The 16,057-nt window shown below is 43.0% G+C and overlaps 1 protein-coding gene across 4 annotated transcripts in view; it reads right to left on the reverse strand.

Moving 5' to 3' along the window:
- The window catches only part of LOC120066124 (MOB kinase activator 2-like), a 96,181-nt gene that overhangs the window by 18,203 nt on the left and 61,921 nt on the right, over nt 1–16,057 (reverse strand). The window contains exon 1 of one of the 4 annotated variants that reach the window (XM_039017251.1): nt 1,918–2,144. The exons of the other annotated variants lie outside the window; for them this stretch is intronic. Within the exon in view, the coding sequence (XP_038873179.1) occupies nt 1,918–2,033 (116 nt within the window). The 5' untranslated portion in view covers nt 2,034–2,144. Of the gene's footprint in view, nt 1–1,917; nt 2,145–16,057 lie in introns of those variants that run through there. 4 annotated transcript variants of the gene reach the window in all.

Consider the following 16,057-nt stretch of genomic DNA (forward strand, 5'->3'; position numbering starts at 1 on the left):
CCATCTGCTACTGTAATGTACAATAATACATTATTGTGACTGCTGTACTGTACAATAATTCATTCCTACAGCATGGAATCCTAAAATGAATGGGCATTCTTAAACAGATACTTCAGGACTTTGGCAATGAGGCTCTTATCTACTTCCCCAGGTTCAGATGAACTTGTGGATACCATTTTATGACTGCGTGCAGTTTGAAGGAAGATGCCAACTAGTGCCAGCGCAATTAGCATTGCCATGGGAAAATCCGTCTAACCTCCTTTATAATGTACACAGAAACATAAAAATGGTATTTATGAGTTCATCAGACTCTGGGGAAGTAGATAAAAGGGCCTCATTGCCAAACTCCTGAAGTATCCCAAATACTGTACTATTATCTAAGGTTCCATAATTGGGACTGAATGTTTCCAAGCGTTTAGGTGGAGGTAAGAGAAGGGAAACTGCAAAGAGAAACTAACCAGCATGGTCGGTCTGTCGACTCTGTCCCATGAAGGATTAGCCTCATTACGTCTCTCAAAGACTTCACAAGGAAAAGCCACACTGACAGTCCCCATGGTTAGGCCAACAAGTTTTAAACTGACTGTGACTTAACAAGGTACAATTCTGAGCCGGTGGGCCCGAATTGTAGCCTTTTTGGGTGTTTAAAAGAGTGTTTCCTGGTAAAAAAAAAAAAAACTAAAAACAAGGTGTCCAGCCATGCACATACAGACTGAGGCAGTGTTGTCATGGGTTACTTCAGTATATTTCCCCACAGTGCTAGAGTTCTTCATGGGATGATTTCTGAAAGTGGGTCTGTGATCGTTTTTTTTTGTATTTGTTGTGTGACCCACAAACACATTCGATACTAACACTATTTGGATCATACATTATTTAAGTCTAAGTTACATCTGTAGTATGCAAGACTGAAACAGGTGGCCTAAAAATGCTTTTGAAGGTGTGTTGTAATGTTTTATATAGAGAATGTAGGACCATAAACATATTTCTATCCAAAACACCTCTAAGCAATGTTTTTGTTTGAATTGGTTAAAACGGAAGTTGGGGCTTTAATTATTTACAGTGGTTGAGGAGACATATCACATTGCTCTTGTTCAGTCTTGCTGGGGAAAGCTGTCGAGCAGTCGCTGAATGCTGGAAGCCAAACCAAATTCCACTGACTAGTGAATTGCTGTTAACCTGGAACCTGAGAGTCGAAAAGCCTGTAATTGCAGTTTAAGACACAGCCATTTCCTTTTTAAATTGTGAGCTGTAAACAATACTGCAACGAGAAAACAGTAGGCCTATGTTTAAACTAATGCAAGTTGAGCCTACTTTGCAGTGAGAAAGTTGACAGCGCCTATATTCTATTCTAAAATTATCTTTCGATGTTCAGTGCCAGATCTTAGAAAACTACATGTTCCTGCATCCAATAGCTGCTGCCACCGCATCGAACCAAGAACTGATTTAGAGTCGATGTTTAATTAACGACATGAAAAGGACAGTACTGGCTAACGTTACATACTTCTCACATTGTAGCGATTTTGGTCGTCGGATACACTGTTGCTTCTACACCTACCGTATCATGTTAACAGTGAGTCTAGAGCCTACTTTGTTCATATTTTATCCGAAACGGTACATTTATTTTTTCTAAAATCAGAATTACATCTAAAAACACCAACAAGCATATTCTTTGCAGAAGAAACCCGGTATTTTTCTAATTGCAAAGCAGACGCGTCTTACAAAATGTAGCCTAAACCAAATCAGCTATTGATTGGATGTTCCTTCTGCTGTCCCATGGAAAGTTCCACTATAAACCAAGCATGCTGCTGTCACGCGTACCGTCGAACGAGCCGACCGCTGCCTTGCCTTCACATTACAGGAGTAGGGTCGCAACGAGCAAAACTATACGAAAAGTCAACTCCAAAATACGGTTATTTTTACCTTAATACTTTGCCCACCGCCTGAAGGACCATTTTACAACTTAATCCGCTTTTCGCGTTCCTCTGAGAGTGCATATCCGTATTGTCTCCTGAAATGGGACTATAATCTCCGACCATTGCTGAATGGAAAAAACTTTTCAAAACAACGTCTCTCTCCACACCGTTCCTCTCCGATGAGGTTGCAAAATTAAATACTTCAATTTTGACGGTCGGCTAACGTTACAAAAGACCCGAAGAGAAACCTATTTGTGGCTCTCGCAAACTGCCCGCCCCCCCCCCTTCTCCACATGCAGCCAATCGAGGGAGTGGAGAGTCCTTGAGGTGCGAAAACAGAACCCCCACAAAAAGGGAAAAGGGGGGATACCTAGTCACTTGCACAACAATGATTTTTAACAGAAATGGATTTTCCGCATTTAACCCAACCCCTCTGAATCAGAGAGGAGAGCTGCCTTAAATGGACATCAACGTCATCGGCGCCCATGGAAATGAAGGACGTCACAGCTTGCTCATGTGGACGTGGTCCATGTTCTTCCTTGAAGCGTTGTCGCAAAAGTAGCGACAAAAAGAGCCAGGTGGTCTGAAGGAGGCTACATGGTACATGATTCTGTGCTGCAAAGTAGCCATAACGGTTACAAATGTAACTCTAGTTAATAATGATCACACTTTGGGATGAATACCTCATCTACTATGACAGTTGTAACTTTGTTATACCATAGTAATAACTGTCGTGTTACTGTACTGTAAACTTTAAAATACCAAAAACATACTGTAAACACAAAGTGGTCTTATCAGTTTAAAACAGAAGTATATTCTGTTTTAATATTCTTCAGCCTGTGGCTATCCCTACTATGTCCCACCCAGCTGGATAAAAACAATTCCTAAAATTAAAAATCGCAAACAATTAAAATGTACAATTAGATGGCAGCAATGACCTAGATATTTGTTGCACAGGCCTCGAGTCATCTCACTAGACAGGTCAGCTGCATTGAGAGGCCTGACGACAGCAGAACGTGGTTGGTTCACGATAGGGTACATGTTGAGACGGCGAGGCCACATTCTTGTGGTTGACTTCAAACCTCACCTGGAACTTCACTATGAGATGGGAGATGAGCAGTAGATGGCCATGTAGCGACTTGACTTTGGCACAACAGGACTGGCGGTGTACAGGTGAGGTGGTGAGGTAAATCAGCTCTGAAAGCCTCCAATTAAGAACGAGTGTGAAGGCGGCGTCGTCGTCGTTCCGGCGCAAGTCTGAGGTCGGGTTGAATAGAGGCATTACACAATCTGGACTTGGTGGATATCGATCCTCAACATTGAGAGAACAAAGAAATCTTGAAATAGGCCTACTACAGCCTTATGACGGCAAAAGAAAGTGAAGACAGACAGAAAGAAAAAAGCCTCAGGCTACGACAAAGGATCGTGGATAAAAAAGGCATTATACATCTTTCATTCTCCCCCTCCATTTTATCTCTTCCTTTCCTCTTCTGACCCCTTCTCTGACCAGGGCTGGTATCCCTAAAGTATCTGAGTGCTGATCTAGGATCAAGTAACCCCCCCCCCCGGTCAATATAATGTAATTCATTATGATCTAAAAGCCTAAACTGACCTTAGATAAGCACTCCTACTCAGAGAAACTTTATAAATATGGGCACAGGTTTCTCTCCTTGCCCCCCCTTCTCTCCGGCTGGACCAGTGGGCTTGCAGCTGCAGATGTGAGACATACCAGCGGACTGCTGTAGCATGGACGCTCACAAAGACACACTAATCTGTGGGGGGGGGGGGGTCTGGAGCTCAGCTCACTCCTAGTCTGTGTGTGTATATATATATATATATATATATATATATATATATATACACACACATATATATCACAGGCAGTCAGTGTGTAATGGTCTGAGTATGTCAGGGTCAATCAGTGCGTTTGAAAAGTCTTTACATGCTTGTGTGCAAGAGAGAGAGAGAGACCCTGCTTGTTTGTGTGCTGTGGTGGCTGTGAACCCCTATCACGTACATCTTACAAGTATCTGAGAGTGAGGTGGTCTGATAAGAGCCATGTACAGGTCCATTTGCACGCTCTGCCAGCATGGCTCCTTCTTGGGAGACATGTCTCCCCGTCTGGCCCCAGCACAGAGCTCACTCGGGGTGGGGGGGGGGGGGGCATTATCGCTCTGAATGGCTGCTGCTGTGGTGAGGAGAAAGAGAGATGGGCCAGAACAGGCCAGAGCCTTTTCTCAGGAGCTATTTATAACCTCAGCCTGGTCTATACTGACCAGAGAGAAAGGGGGAGAGAGGGAAGGGGAGGGATTGAAAGAGGTGGTGAGGACAGAGAGGGCCATGGGTGAACAGTTCTAAACGGCTTCGGGCCCTACCTGAGGTGGTGACCACTGAAGTGAAAAACAATGTCATGGGAAAAAGAAAAAAAAAGTTTCCATCCATTTGCTTACAGCTATTACATCAGCAGTCACCTAAAATAGAAGACAGCCGTTCAAGACCACTGGGCCATAGCCAGAGCCTCTGCATTCAGAATGAACTCCATTCAAGACCGAGGGCTCAATCAGGCGTCAAGGTCAAAGACAACTTAATGAAGTACTGTTCCTGGAGTTAAAAAGCAATTCAGTTGCTGGAAAGTACTAATCCATTATTGTGCATGAGCTGATTTTGGTCTAAATTATGCTGATAACTACAACTAATGAATTGCTGTCGTTTCTGAAGTTCAAAAAAAAGGTTGGCTAATGTAGTTAGCAATGGTCTCCTACGTGACCCAACATAGGGGTTTTATTTCTACCTGGAAGGCCCCTGACTACAGACCTAGCCGACAAGTTGGAATCGTTCACACAAACAAACACCATTCTCACGTAGCCTAAGATTTGACGTGGGTGGAAACTGCGGTCAGACACATTCCTCGTGTACCGGACAGAGAGAAGACTATGATTCTTAGCTACTGCTGACGTCACCAATGGCAGCTTCTTCCGAGACAAGACATGGCACCACTCACTGTGCCACCTGGTTTAACCGTACTACACACACACACACACACACACACACACACACCCCTAAACCTTCCATAAACCATTAACTCACGCTATAAAAAAAATTCTCATGCTCTATCGCCATTCCATGGAAGAAGCGCACACCTAGGACATCGGACATAAACCATATTCTGTGGAACAAACATGATCTCATGTCACTAGATTACATATAAACCAACCTCAGTACAGTATGTCAAACAACGGTCTTCTTCCTCAATGTTATTTTAACATGATATGACTCACATAGCGTGAATCACATTCTGTAGAACAAGCACGAATCACATTCTGTAGAACAAGCACGTAGCTAGCTAGCCCATAACATTAAACAGTAGGCCCATCTGACAGGATCTGGCTCATGTCCCCTTTCTAGCAAACAGACATTATTTTCCTCTTGAATTGCTCAGTGGCAAACTATGGGTAAACTATGAGAGTCATGACACTTAAGGACAGCAGCGGGGAAGCGTCCGGACTTCTTCCCTTTCATAACGGAGATGTGGTGATGTTGATTGTTTATTGTGAGAGGCGGCCCCTAACCACAGATCTAGGATCAGATCACCCTACTCCCCAATCCTATCTAACCATTAGGGGGGATGAGCAAATCTCTGACCCAGTATCAGCGGATAGGGGGGGACAACTTATAGCCTACTTACACTATCACAGACAGCTTCAAGGCATCCCTGGAAACCACAGTGTCTGCTTTGAGGCCCAGATTCAATAAGAACACACATTGCTCATTAAACTACAACGGGGGGAGAACAAAAGTAAAAAAGAGTTGCGTAAGATGGTTGCTGGAAACACTGACGTCAATGGCCAGGATTTATGACTGTCTGCTCCAGGAATGACAGTGAGGTGAGGTAAAGTCAAGCTGATGCTCAATCAACCATCTATAATCACTATCATCCAACTCGGTAGAGATAATAACGCAAGCAAAACAAACGGCGGTCTGGAAAAATGACAGCGTTTGATGTTATTTAAATATTTAAGCCGACGTCAGGGACCAGAAAGGGTGTGCTGGTAATGAGAATGCTGGTGAAGGGAAAAAAATAAAAAATAATGACGATTCACTCTGCCATGATGAAGGACGTGACAATCGCAGTCACTCAGAACAGAACGAACAACAACCGTGAGAAAACACGAAGCCAACGTCAAAAAGCTTGGCCAAAACTGAACCGAAACTTGACTAGTCAATTAGTAGGCTATGTAAAATAACTAGGAGAAAACATTTTGAAACGGGGTTCATGTTAACAAAAAGGTGTTCTCCAATCTCCACCCCAAATTTGCGTAGTTGACATCAAAACTAAAAGCTAGTACCCTTGTCCCCTTCAATAAAATTGGCCGAGCTGGCTGGTCCCCAGCTCAGCGGACAGACATTCCACCATTTTAAGACAAAGAAAACACAGATTCTTCACAGCAAAAAATGTATCACAGCAGCAGCAGACACACATTGGGCCTGGCAACAGCTCAGTCCCACCCCTTGCACCCCATGATATAGCCAATGGCACTGTAGAATTACCTTGAATGACTGGTGTAGTGACCAATGGAATGGCAGAATTTGGGCACCCCCCCCCCCCCCACGCTACAGTGGAGTTGGGTGACTCTCTGGTCTTTGTGTGTGTAGTGTGTGAGAGTGCGCAGTGCATAGTGTTTAAGTAAGGACTTAGCCAGTGAAAACAGTGCAGGCTGAGGGTCTTAATATCTGTGGGAGTTCCTATAGGCCCAGGATCTACTCAAACACTGAACCCTGTGACCTGCCAGGGAAATGCAATCCTGTAGGTGCCCTAGAAGGTGTGTATGTAACAGTATTTATAGTCTTTATGTGTCAGATGTGTGTGTGTGTGTGTGTGTGTGTGTGTGTGTGTGTGTGCGCGCGCACACACAAAAGGCAAATCCGGACAACAGAAGTAACAAGTAAATGGTAGACCTACCATTGAGTCATAGTGATTTTACAAATATCAATTTTGTTTATGAACTAAGTGATTAAAGCTTGTAATTCCGCTACCAAATTGGTAACAGAACTACAGTACCGGAATTACTGTGCGGTACCGGTCTCCTGTTACTTCCACTGACTTATGTTCAGCTCATAGTGTCTCCTGTTACTGTCCTCTCTTCCACTGACATACTGTTATGTTCAGCTCATAGTGTCTCCTGTTACTGTCCTCTCTTCCACTGACATACTGTTATGTTCAGCTCATAGTGTCTCCTGTTACTGTCCTCTCTTCCACTGACATACTGTTATGTTCAGCTCATAGTGTCTCCTGTTACTGTCCTCTCTTCCACTGACATACTGTTATGTTCAGCTCATAGTGTCTCCTGTTACTGTCCTCTCTTCCACTGACATACTGTTATGTTCAGCTCATAGTGTCTCCTGTTACTGTCCTCCCTTCCACTGACATACTGTTATGTTCAGCTCATAGTGTCTCCTGTTACTGTCCTCTCTTCCACTGACATACTGTTATGTTCAGCTCATAGTGTCTCCTGTTACTGTCCTCTCTTCCACTGACATACTGTTATGTTCAGCTCATAGTGTCTCCTGTTACTGTCCTCCCTTCCACTGACATACTGTTATGTTCAGCTCATAGTGTCTCCTGTTACTGTCCTCTCTTCCACTGACTGTTATGTTCAGCTCATAGTGTCTCCTGTTACTGTCCTCTCTTCCACTGACATACTGTTATGTTCAGCTCATAGTGTCTCCTGTTACTGTCCTCTCTTCCACTGACATACTGTTATGTTCAGCTCATAGTGTCTCCTGTTACTGTCCTCTCTTCCACTGACTGTTATGTTCAGCTCATAGTGTCTCATGTTACTGTCCTCTCTTCCACTGACTGTTATATTCAGCTCATAGTGTCTCCTGCTACTGTCCTCCCTTCCACTGACTGTTATATTCAGCTCATAGTGTCTCCTGTTACTGTCCTCTCTTCCACTGACTATGTTCAGCTCATAGTGTCTCCTGCTACTGTCCTCTCTTCCACTGACATACTGTTATGTTCAGCTCATAGTGTCTCCTGTTACTGTCCTCCCTTCCACTGACATACTGTTATATTCAGCTCATAGTGTCTCCTGTTACTGTCCTCTCTTCCACTGACATACTGTTATGTTCAGCTCATAGTGTCTCCTGTTACTGTCCTCTCTTCCACTGACATACTGTTATGTTCAGCTCATAGTGTCTCCTGCTACTGTCCTCCCTTCCACTGACATAGTGTCATGTTCAGCTCATAGTATCTCCTGTTACTGTCCTCTCTTCCACTGACATGCTGTTATGTTCAGCTCATAGTGTCTCCTGTTACTGTCCTCTCTTCCACTGACTGTTATGTTCAGCTCATAGTGTCGCCTGTTACTGTCCTCCCTTCCACTGACTGTTATGTTCAGCTCATAGTGTCTCCTGTTACTGTCCTCTTCCACTGACATACTGTTATGTTCAGCTCATAGTGTCTCCTGTTACTGTCCTCCCTTCTACTGACATACTGTTATGTTCAGCTCATAGTGTCTCCTGTTACTGTCCTCTCTTCCACTGACTGTTATGTTCAGCTCATAGTGTCTCCTGCTACTGTCCTCTCTTCCACTGACATACTGTTATGTTCAGCTCATGGTGTCTCCTGTTACTGTCCTCTCTTCCACTGACATACTGTTATGTTCAGCTCATAGTGTCTCCTGTTACTGTCCTCTCTTCTACTGACATACTGTTATGTTCATCTCATAGTGTCTCCTGTTACTGTCCTCTCTTCCACTGACTGTTATGTTCAGCTCATAGTGTCTCCTGTTACTGTCCTCTCTTCCACTGACATACTGTTATGTTCAGCTCATAGTGTCTCCTGTTACTGTCCTCTCTTCCACTGACATACTGTTATGTTCAGCTCATAGTGTCTCCTGTTACTGTCCTCCCTTCCACTGACATACTGTTATGTTCAGCTCATAGTGTCTCCTGTTACTGTCCTCTCTTCCACTGACATACTGTTATGTTCAGCTCATAGTGTCTCATGTTACTGTCCTCCCTTCCACTGACATACTGTTATGTTCAGCTCATAGTGTCTCCTGTTACTGTCCTCTCTTCCACTGACATACTGTTATGTTCAGCTCATAGTGTCTCCTGTTACTGCCCTCTCTTCCACTGACTGTTATGTTCAGCTCATAGTGTCTCCTGCTACTGTCCTCCCTTCCACTGACTGTTATGTTCAGCTCATAGTGTCTCCTGTTACTGTCCTCTCTTCCACTGACTGTTATGTTCAGCTCATAGTGTCTCCTGCTACTGTCCTCCCTTCCACTGGGATACTGTTATGTTCAGCTCATAGTGTCTCCTGTTACTGTCCTCTCTTCCACTGACATACTGTTATGTTCAGCTCATAGTGTCTCCTGTTACTGTCCTCTCTTCCACTGACATACTGTTATGTTCAGCTCATAGTGTCTCCTGTTACTGTCCTCTCTTCCACTGACATACTGTTATGTTCAGCTCATAGTGTCTCCTGTTACTGTCCTCTCTTCCACTGACATGCTGTTATGTTCAGCTCATAGTGTCTCCTGTTACTGTCCTCTCTTCCACTGACTGTTATGTTCAGCTCATAGTGTCGCCTGTTACTGTCCTCCCTTCCACTGACTGTTATGTTCAGCTCATAGTGTCTCCTGTTACTGTCCTCTTCCACTGACATACTGTTATGTTCAGCTCATAGTGTCTCCTGTTACTGTCCTCTCTTCCACTGACATACTGTTATGTTCAGCTCATAGTGTCTCCTGTTACTGTCCTCTCTTCTACTGACATACTGTTATGTTCAGCTCATAGTGTCTCCTGTTACTGTCCTCTCTTCCACTGACTGTTATGTTCAGCTCATAGTGTCTCCTGTTACTGTCCTCTCGTCCACTGACATACTGTTATGTTCAGCTCATAGTGTCTCCTGTTACTGTCCTCTCTTCCACTGACATACTGTTATGTTCAGCTCATAGTGTCTCCTGTTACTGTCCTCCCTTCCCACTGGACATACTGTTATGTTCAAGCTCATAGTGTCCTCCTGGTTACTGTCCCTCTCTTCCACTGACATACTGTTATGTTCAGCTCATAGTGTCCTTCATGTTACTGTCCCTCCCTTCCACTGACTACTGTATTTCCATCATAGTGTCTCTGTTACTGTCCCTCTCTTCCAGCTTACCATACTGTTTGTCCTCATAGTGTCTCCTGTTTATGCCCTCTCTTCCACTGACATACTGTGTATGTGCAGCTCATAGTGTCTCCTGCTATGTCCCTACTCCTTCCACTGACTGTTATGTTCAGCTCATAGTGTCCTCCTGCTACTGTCCTCCTCTCCACTGACTGTTATGTTCAGATCCATAGTGTCTCCTGCTACTGTCCTCTCTTCCCACTGGACTGTTTATGTTCAGACTCATAGTGTCTCCTGTTACTGTCCTCCTCTTCCACTGGACGTACTGTTTATGTTCAGCTCATAGTGTCTCCGTGTTACTGTCTCTCGTTCCACTGACATACTGTTATGTTCAGCTCATAGTGTCTTCCTGTTACTGTCCTCCCTTCCACTGACATACTGTTATGTTCAGCTCATAGTGTCTCCTGTTACGTCCTCTCTTCCACTGACATACTGTTATGTTCAGCTCATAGTGTCTCCTGTTACTGTTCCTTCCCTTCCACTGACATACTGTTATGTTCAGCTCATAGTGTCTCCTGTTACTGTCCTCTCTTCCACTGACATACTGTTATGTTCAGCTCATAGTGTCTCCTGTTACTGTCCTCTCTTCCACTGACTGTTATGTTCAGCTCATAGTGTCTCCTGTTACTGTCCTCCTTTCCACTGACTGTTATGTTCAGCTCATAGTGTCTCCTGTTACTGTCCTCTCTTCCACTGAACTGTTATGTTCAGCTCATAGTGTCTCCTGCTACTGTCCTCTCTTCCACTGGACATACTGTAGTTCAGCTCATAGTGTCTCCTGTTACTGTCCTCCCTTCCACTGACATACTGTTATGTTCAGCTCATAGTGTCTCCTGTTACTGTCCTCTCCTTCCACTGACATACTGTTTTCAGCTCATAGTGTCTCCTGTTACTGTCCCTCTTCCACTGACTGTTATGTTCAGCTCATAGTGTCTCCTGTTACTGTCCTCTTCCACTGACTGTTATGTTCAGCTCATAGTGTCTCCTGTTACTGTCCTCCCTTCCACTGACTGTTATGTTCAGCTCATAGTGTCTCCTGTTGCTGTCCTCTTCCACTGACATACTGTTATGTTCAGCTCATAGTGTCTCCTGTTACTGTCCTCTCTTCCACTGACATAGTTATGTTCAGCTCATAGTCTCCTCTTACTGTCCTCTCTTCCACTGACTGTTATGTTCAGCTCATAGTGTCTCCTGTTACTGTCCTCTCTTCCACTGACATACTGTTATGTTCAGCTCATAGTGTCTCCTGTTACTGTCCTCTCTTCACTGACTACTGTTATGTTCAGCTCATAGTGTCTCCTGTTACTGTCCTCTCTTCCACTGTACTTTTTATGTTCAGCTCATAGTGTCTCCTGTTACTGTCCTCTCTTCCACTGACATACTGTTATGTTCAGCTCATAGTGTCTCCTGTTACTGTCCTCTCTTCCACTGACATACTGTTATGTTCAGCTCATAGTGTCTCCTGTTACTGTCATCCTTCCACTGACATACTGTTATGTTCAGCTCATAGTGTCTCCATGTTACTGTCCTCTCTTCCACTGACATACTGTTATGTTCAGCTCATAGTGTCTCTGTTACTGTCCCTCTTCCACTGACATACTGTTATGTTCAGCTCATAGTGTCTCCTGTTACTGTCCTCTCTTCCACTGACATACTGTTATGTTCAGCTCATAGTGTCTCCTGTTACTGTCCTCTCTTCCACTGACTGTTATGTTCAGCTCATAGTGTCTCCTGTACTGTCCTCTCTTCCACTGACTGCTGTTGCGCATAGTGTCTCCTGTTACTGTCCCTCTTCCACTGACTGTTATGTTCAGCTCATAGTGTCTCCTGCTACTGTCCTCCTTCCACTGATTGTTATGTTCAGCTCATAGTGTCTCCTGTTACTGTCCTCTCTTCCACTGACATACTGTTATGTTCAGCTCATAGTGTCTCCTGCTACTGTTACTTTTCTTTATTGTAGTGAACTGAACTCTACCCTCGTGTGCTCTATTGCATTGGACTGGACCGTACTCAGTACTGAATTGTACCGTGCTCGACTTACGGTACGGTACTGTTCTATCCAAACATACGTCTATGATAGGTTCAGATTTAGTTCAGTCCGATCTGTGGACGGTAACATCAAGGCAAGAGTGGACTGACCAAATTTCAACTACCCCCCCATCCTCCTCCCTTTTCCAGTTAATGTTACCTCTCCCAGCTCTTACTAACACCTACCCATGAACCCTCTCTTTCCATTTACTGTAACCAGCATCCGTACCCACTGAGCAATGCTCGCTCACGCTCCCCTTGGTGGAGAGAACATTTCGTAGGTTTAAAGCTCATTTACTGCCATTCTACACATTTTGTCATAGGGTGCAGAGAATTTTGCCATTTTAAAGCACATTTTCTTGCAATTTTATACATTTTACCATGTCTAACGTGTATTCATGTGATATTTCAGTGACTTAAACATTACAACAAGGCCTCCTGAGTGGCGCAGCGGTCTAAGGCACTGCATCGCGTCACTACAGACACGAGTTAAATCCCAGGCTGTCATATGAGGCGGCGCACAATTGGCCCAGCGTTGTCCGGGTTAGGCCGACCAGGGCACTATACTCCATGTTCCTATACTCTACTATACTCCATGTTCCTATACTGTACTGTACTATACCCCATGTTACTATACTCTACCCCATGTTCCTATACTCTACTGTACTATACCCCATGTTCCCATACTCTACTGTACTGCACTATACTCCATGTTACTATACTCTACTGTACTATACTCCATGTTACTATACTCTACTGCACTATACCCCATGTTACTATACTCTACTGTACTATACTCCATGTCCCTATACTCTACTGTACTGCACTATACTCCATGTTACTATACTCTACTGTACTATACCCCATGTTCCTATACTCTACTGTACTCCATGTCACTATACTCGACTACACCCCCTGTTACTATACTCTACTGTACTGCACTATACTCCATGTTACTATACTCTACTGTACTATACTCCATGTTACTATACTCTACTGCACTATACTCCATGTTACTATACTCTACTGTACTATACTCCATGTCCCTATACTCTACTGTACTGTACTATACCCCATGTTCCTATACTCTACTGTACTATACCCCATGTTCCTATACTCTACTGTACTATACTCCATGTTACTATACTCTACTGTACTATACTCCATGTTACTATACTCTACTGCACTATACCCCATGTTCCTATACTCTACTGTACTATACCCCATGTTCCTATACTCTACTGTACTATACTCCATGGTACTATACTCTACTGTACTATACTCCATGTTACTATACTCCATGTTACTATACTCTACTGTACTATACTCCATGTTACTATACTCTACTGTACTATACTCTACTGTACTATACTCTACTGTACTATACTCCATGTCCCTATACTCTACTGTACTATACTCTGCTGTACTCCATGGTACTATACTCTACTGTACTATACTCCATGTCCCTATACTCTACTGTACTATACTCTGCTGTACTCCATGGTACTATACTCTACTGCGCTATACTCCATGGTACTATACTCTACTGTACTATACTCCGCTGTACTCCATGGTACTATACTCTACTGCGCTATACTCCATGGTACTATACTCTACTGTACTATACTCCATGTTACTATACTCTACTGTACTGTACTATACTCCATGTACTATACTCTGCTGTACTCCATGGTACTATACTCTACTGTACTATACTCCATGTTACTATACTCCACTGTACTATACTCCATGTTACTATACTCTACTGTACTGTACTATACTCCATGTCCCTATACTCTACTGTACTATACTCTGCTGTACTCCATGGTACTATACTCTACTGCGCTATACTCCATGGTACTATACTCTACTGTACTATACTCCATGTTACTATACTCTACTGTACTATACTCCATGTTACTATACTCTACTGTACTATACTCCATGTTACTATACTCTACTGTACTATACTCCATGTTACTATACTCTACTGTACTATACTCCATGTTACTATACTCTACTGTACTGTACTATACTCCATGTCCCTATACTCTACTGTACTATACTCTGCTGTACTCCATGGTACTATACTCTACTGTACTATACTCCATGTTACTATACTCTACTGTACTGTACTATACTCCATGTCCCTATACTCTACTGTACTATACTCTGCTGTACTTCATGGTACTATACTCTACTGCGCTATACTCCATGGTACTATACTCTACTGTACTATACTCCATGGTACTATACTCTACTGTACTATACTCCATGGTACTATACTCTACTGTACTATACTCCATGTTACTATACTCTACTGTACTATACTCCATGTTACTATACTCTACTGTACTATACTCTACTGTACTATACTCTACTGTACTATACTCCATGTCCCTATACTCTACTGTACTATACTCTGCTGTACTCCATGGTACTATACTCTACTGTACTATACTCCATGTCCCTATACTCTACTGTACTATACTCTGCTGTACTCCATGGTACTATACTCTACTGCGCTATACTCCATGGTACTATACTCTACTGTACTATACTCTGCTGTACTCCATGGTACTATACTCTACTGCGCTATACTCCATGGTACTATACTCTACTGTACTATACTCCATGTTACTATACTCTACTGTACTGTACTATACTCCATGTCCCTATACTCTACTGTACTATACTCTGCTGTACTCCATGGTACTATACTCTACTGTACTATACTCCATGTTACTATACTCTACTGTACTGTACTATACTCCATGTCCCTATACTCTACTGTACTATACTCTGCTGTACTCCATGTTACTATACTCTACTGTACTATACTCCATGGTACTATACTCTACTGCGCTATACTCCATGGTACTATACTCTACTGTACTATACTCCATGTTACTATACTCTACTGTACTATACTCCATGTTACTATACTCTACTGTACTATACTCCATGTTACTATACTCTACTGTACTGTACTATACTCCATGTCCCTATACTCTACTGTACTATACTCTGCTGTACTCCATGGTACTATACTCTACTGTACTATACTCCATGTTACTATACTCTACTGTACTATACTCCATGTCCCTATACTCTACTGTACTATACTCTGCTGTACTTCATGGTACTATACTCTACTGCGCTATACTCCATGGTACTATACTCTACTGTACTATACTCCATGGTACTATACTCTACTGTACTATACTCCATGTTACTATACTGCACTGTGATGTCCAAACTTGTGAAACATGAGAATGACATTCATATCCATAATAATGTATTTCTGTGTAGTACAGATCAGGGACCCATGACGTAATTCTGTTACCGGGTGTAACTTCACTTCTCTTCCTGTAGTTCAATAACCAAACTCAAGGGGCCATGTCATAGCCGACACCCTTTCTTCAGACATATTGTCATCTTAATTCAAAGCAAGTATTTCAAGTTTTTGGAAAACATGCATAAAAACCTGAGGGAGATTTGACTGTAATTTCGTTAACGTTCGCGTCTGCACAGTCCTTCCACTAAATTAGTTTTCTGTGGAAATTGTTAAAACTAGTCGTTGCGCATGGAGTTGTATATTTTGTTAAACTTTTAAAATCAATGGGTTTTTGTTTGGCATACATTTTTAAGTAAAAAAACAAACAGTCAAAGCTTAATTTTGTTATCGTGGAATTGCCCTTAGCAAACACAGCAAAGTAGCAAGTCAATGGGAGTGTACTTTTAAACTGACAAGAGGTCGACCTTGTTTGCTGAACTTGCTTGACACACTACCGCAGACGCTCAACTCATCCCCTCTACAATACACTGTGTTGGCTGCTAAATGAAGGGCCTACTGCAAACTGTCCTTTGCTATCAACACATTTTGAACTTAAGATATGGGGTCATTCATTAGTTTGTCTATACAGGTGTATTGTTTCTA

Source organism: Salvelinus namaycush, chromosome 21 (assembly GCF_016432855.1).
Source record: "Salvelinus namaycush isolate Seneca chromosome 21, SaNama_1.0, whole genome shotgun sequence".
Lineage (NCBI taxonomy): Eukaryota > Metazoa > Chordata > Actinopteri > Salmoniformes > Salmonidae > Salvelinus > Salvelinus namaycush.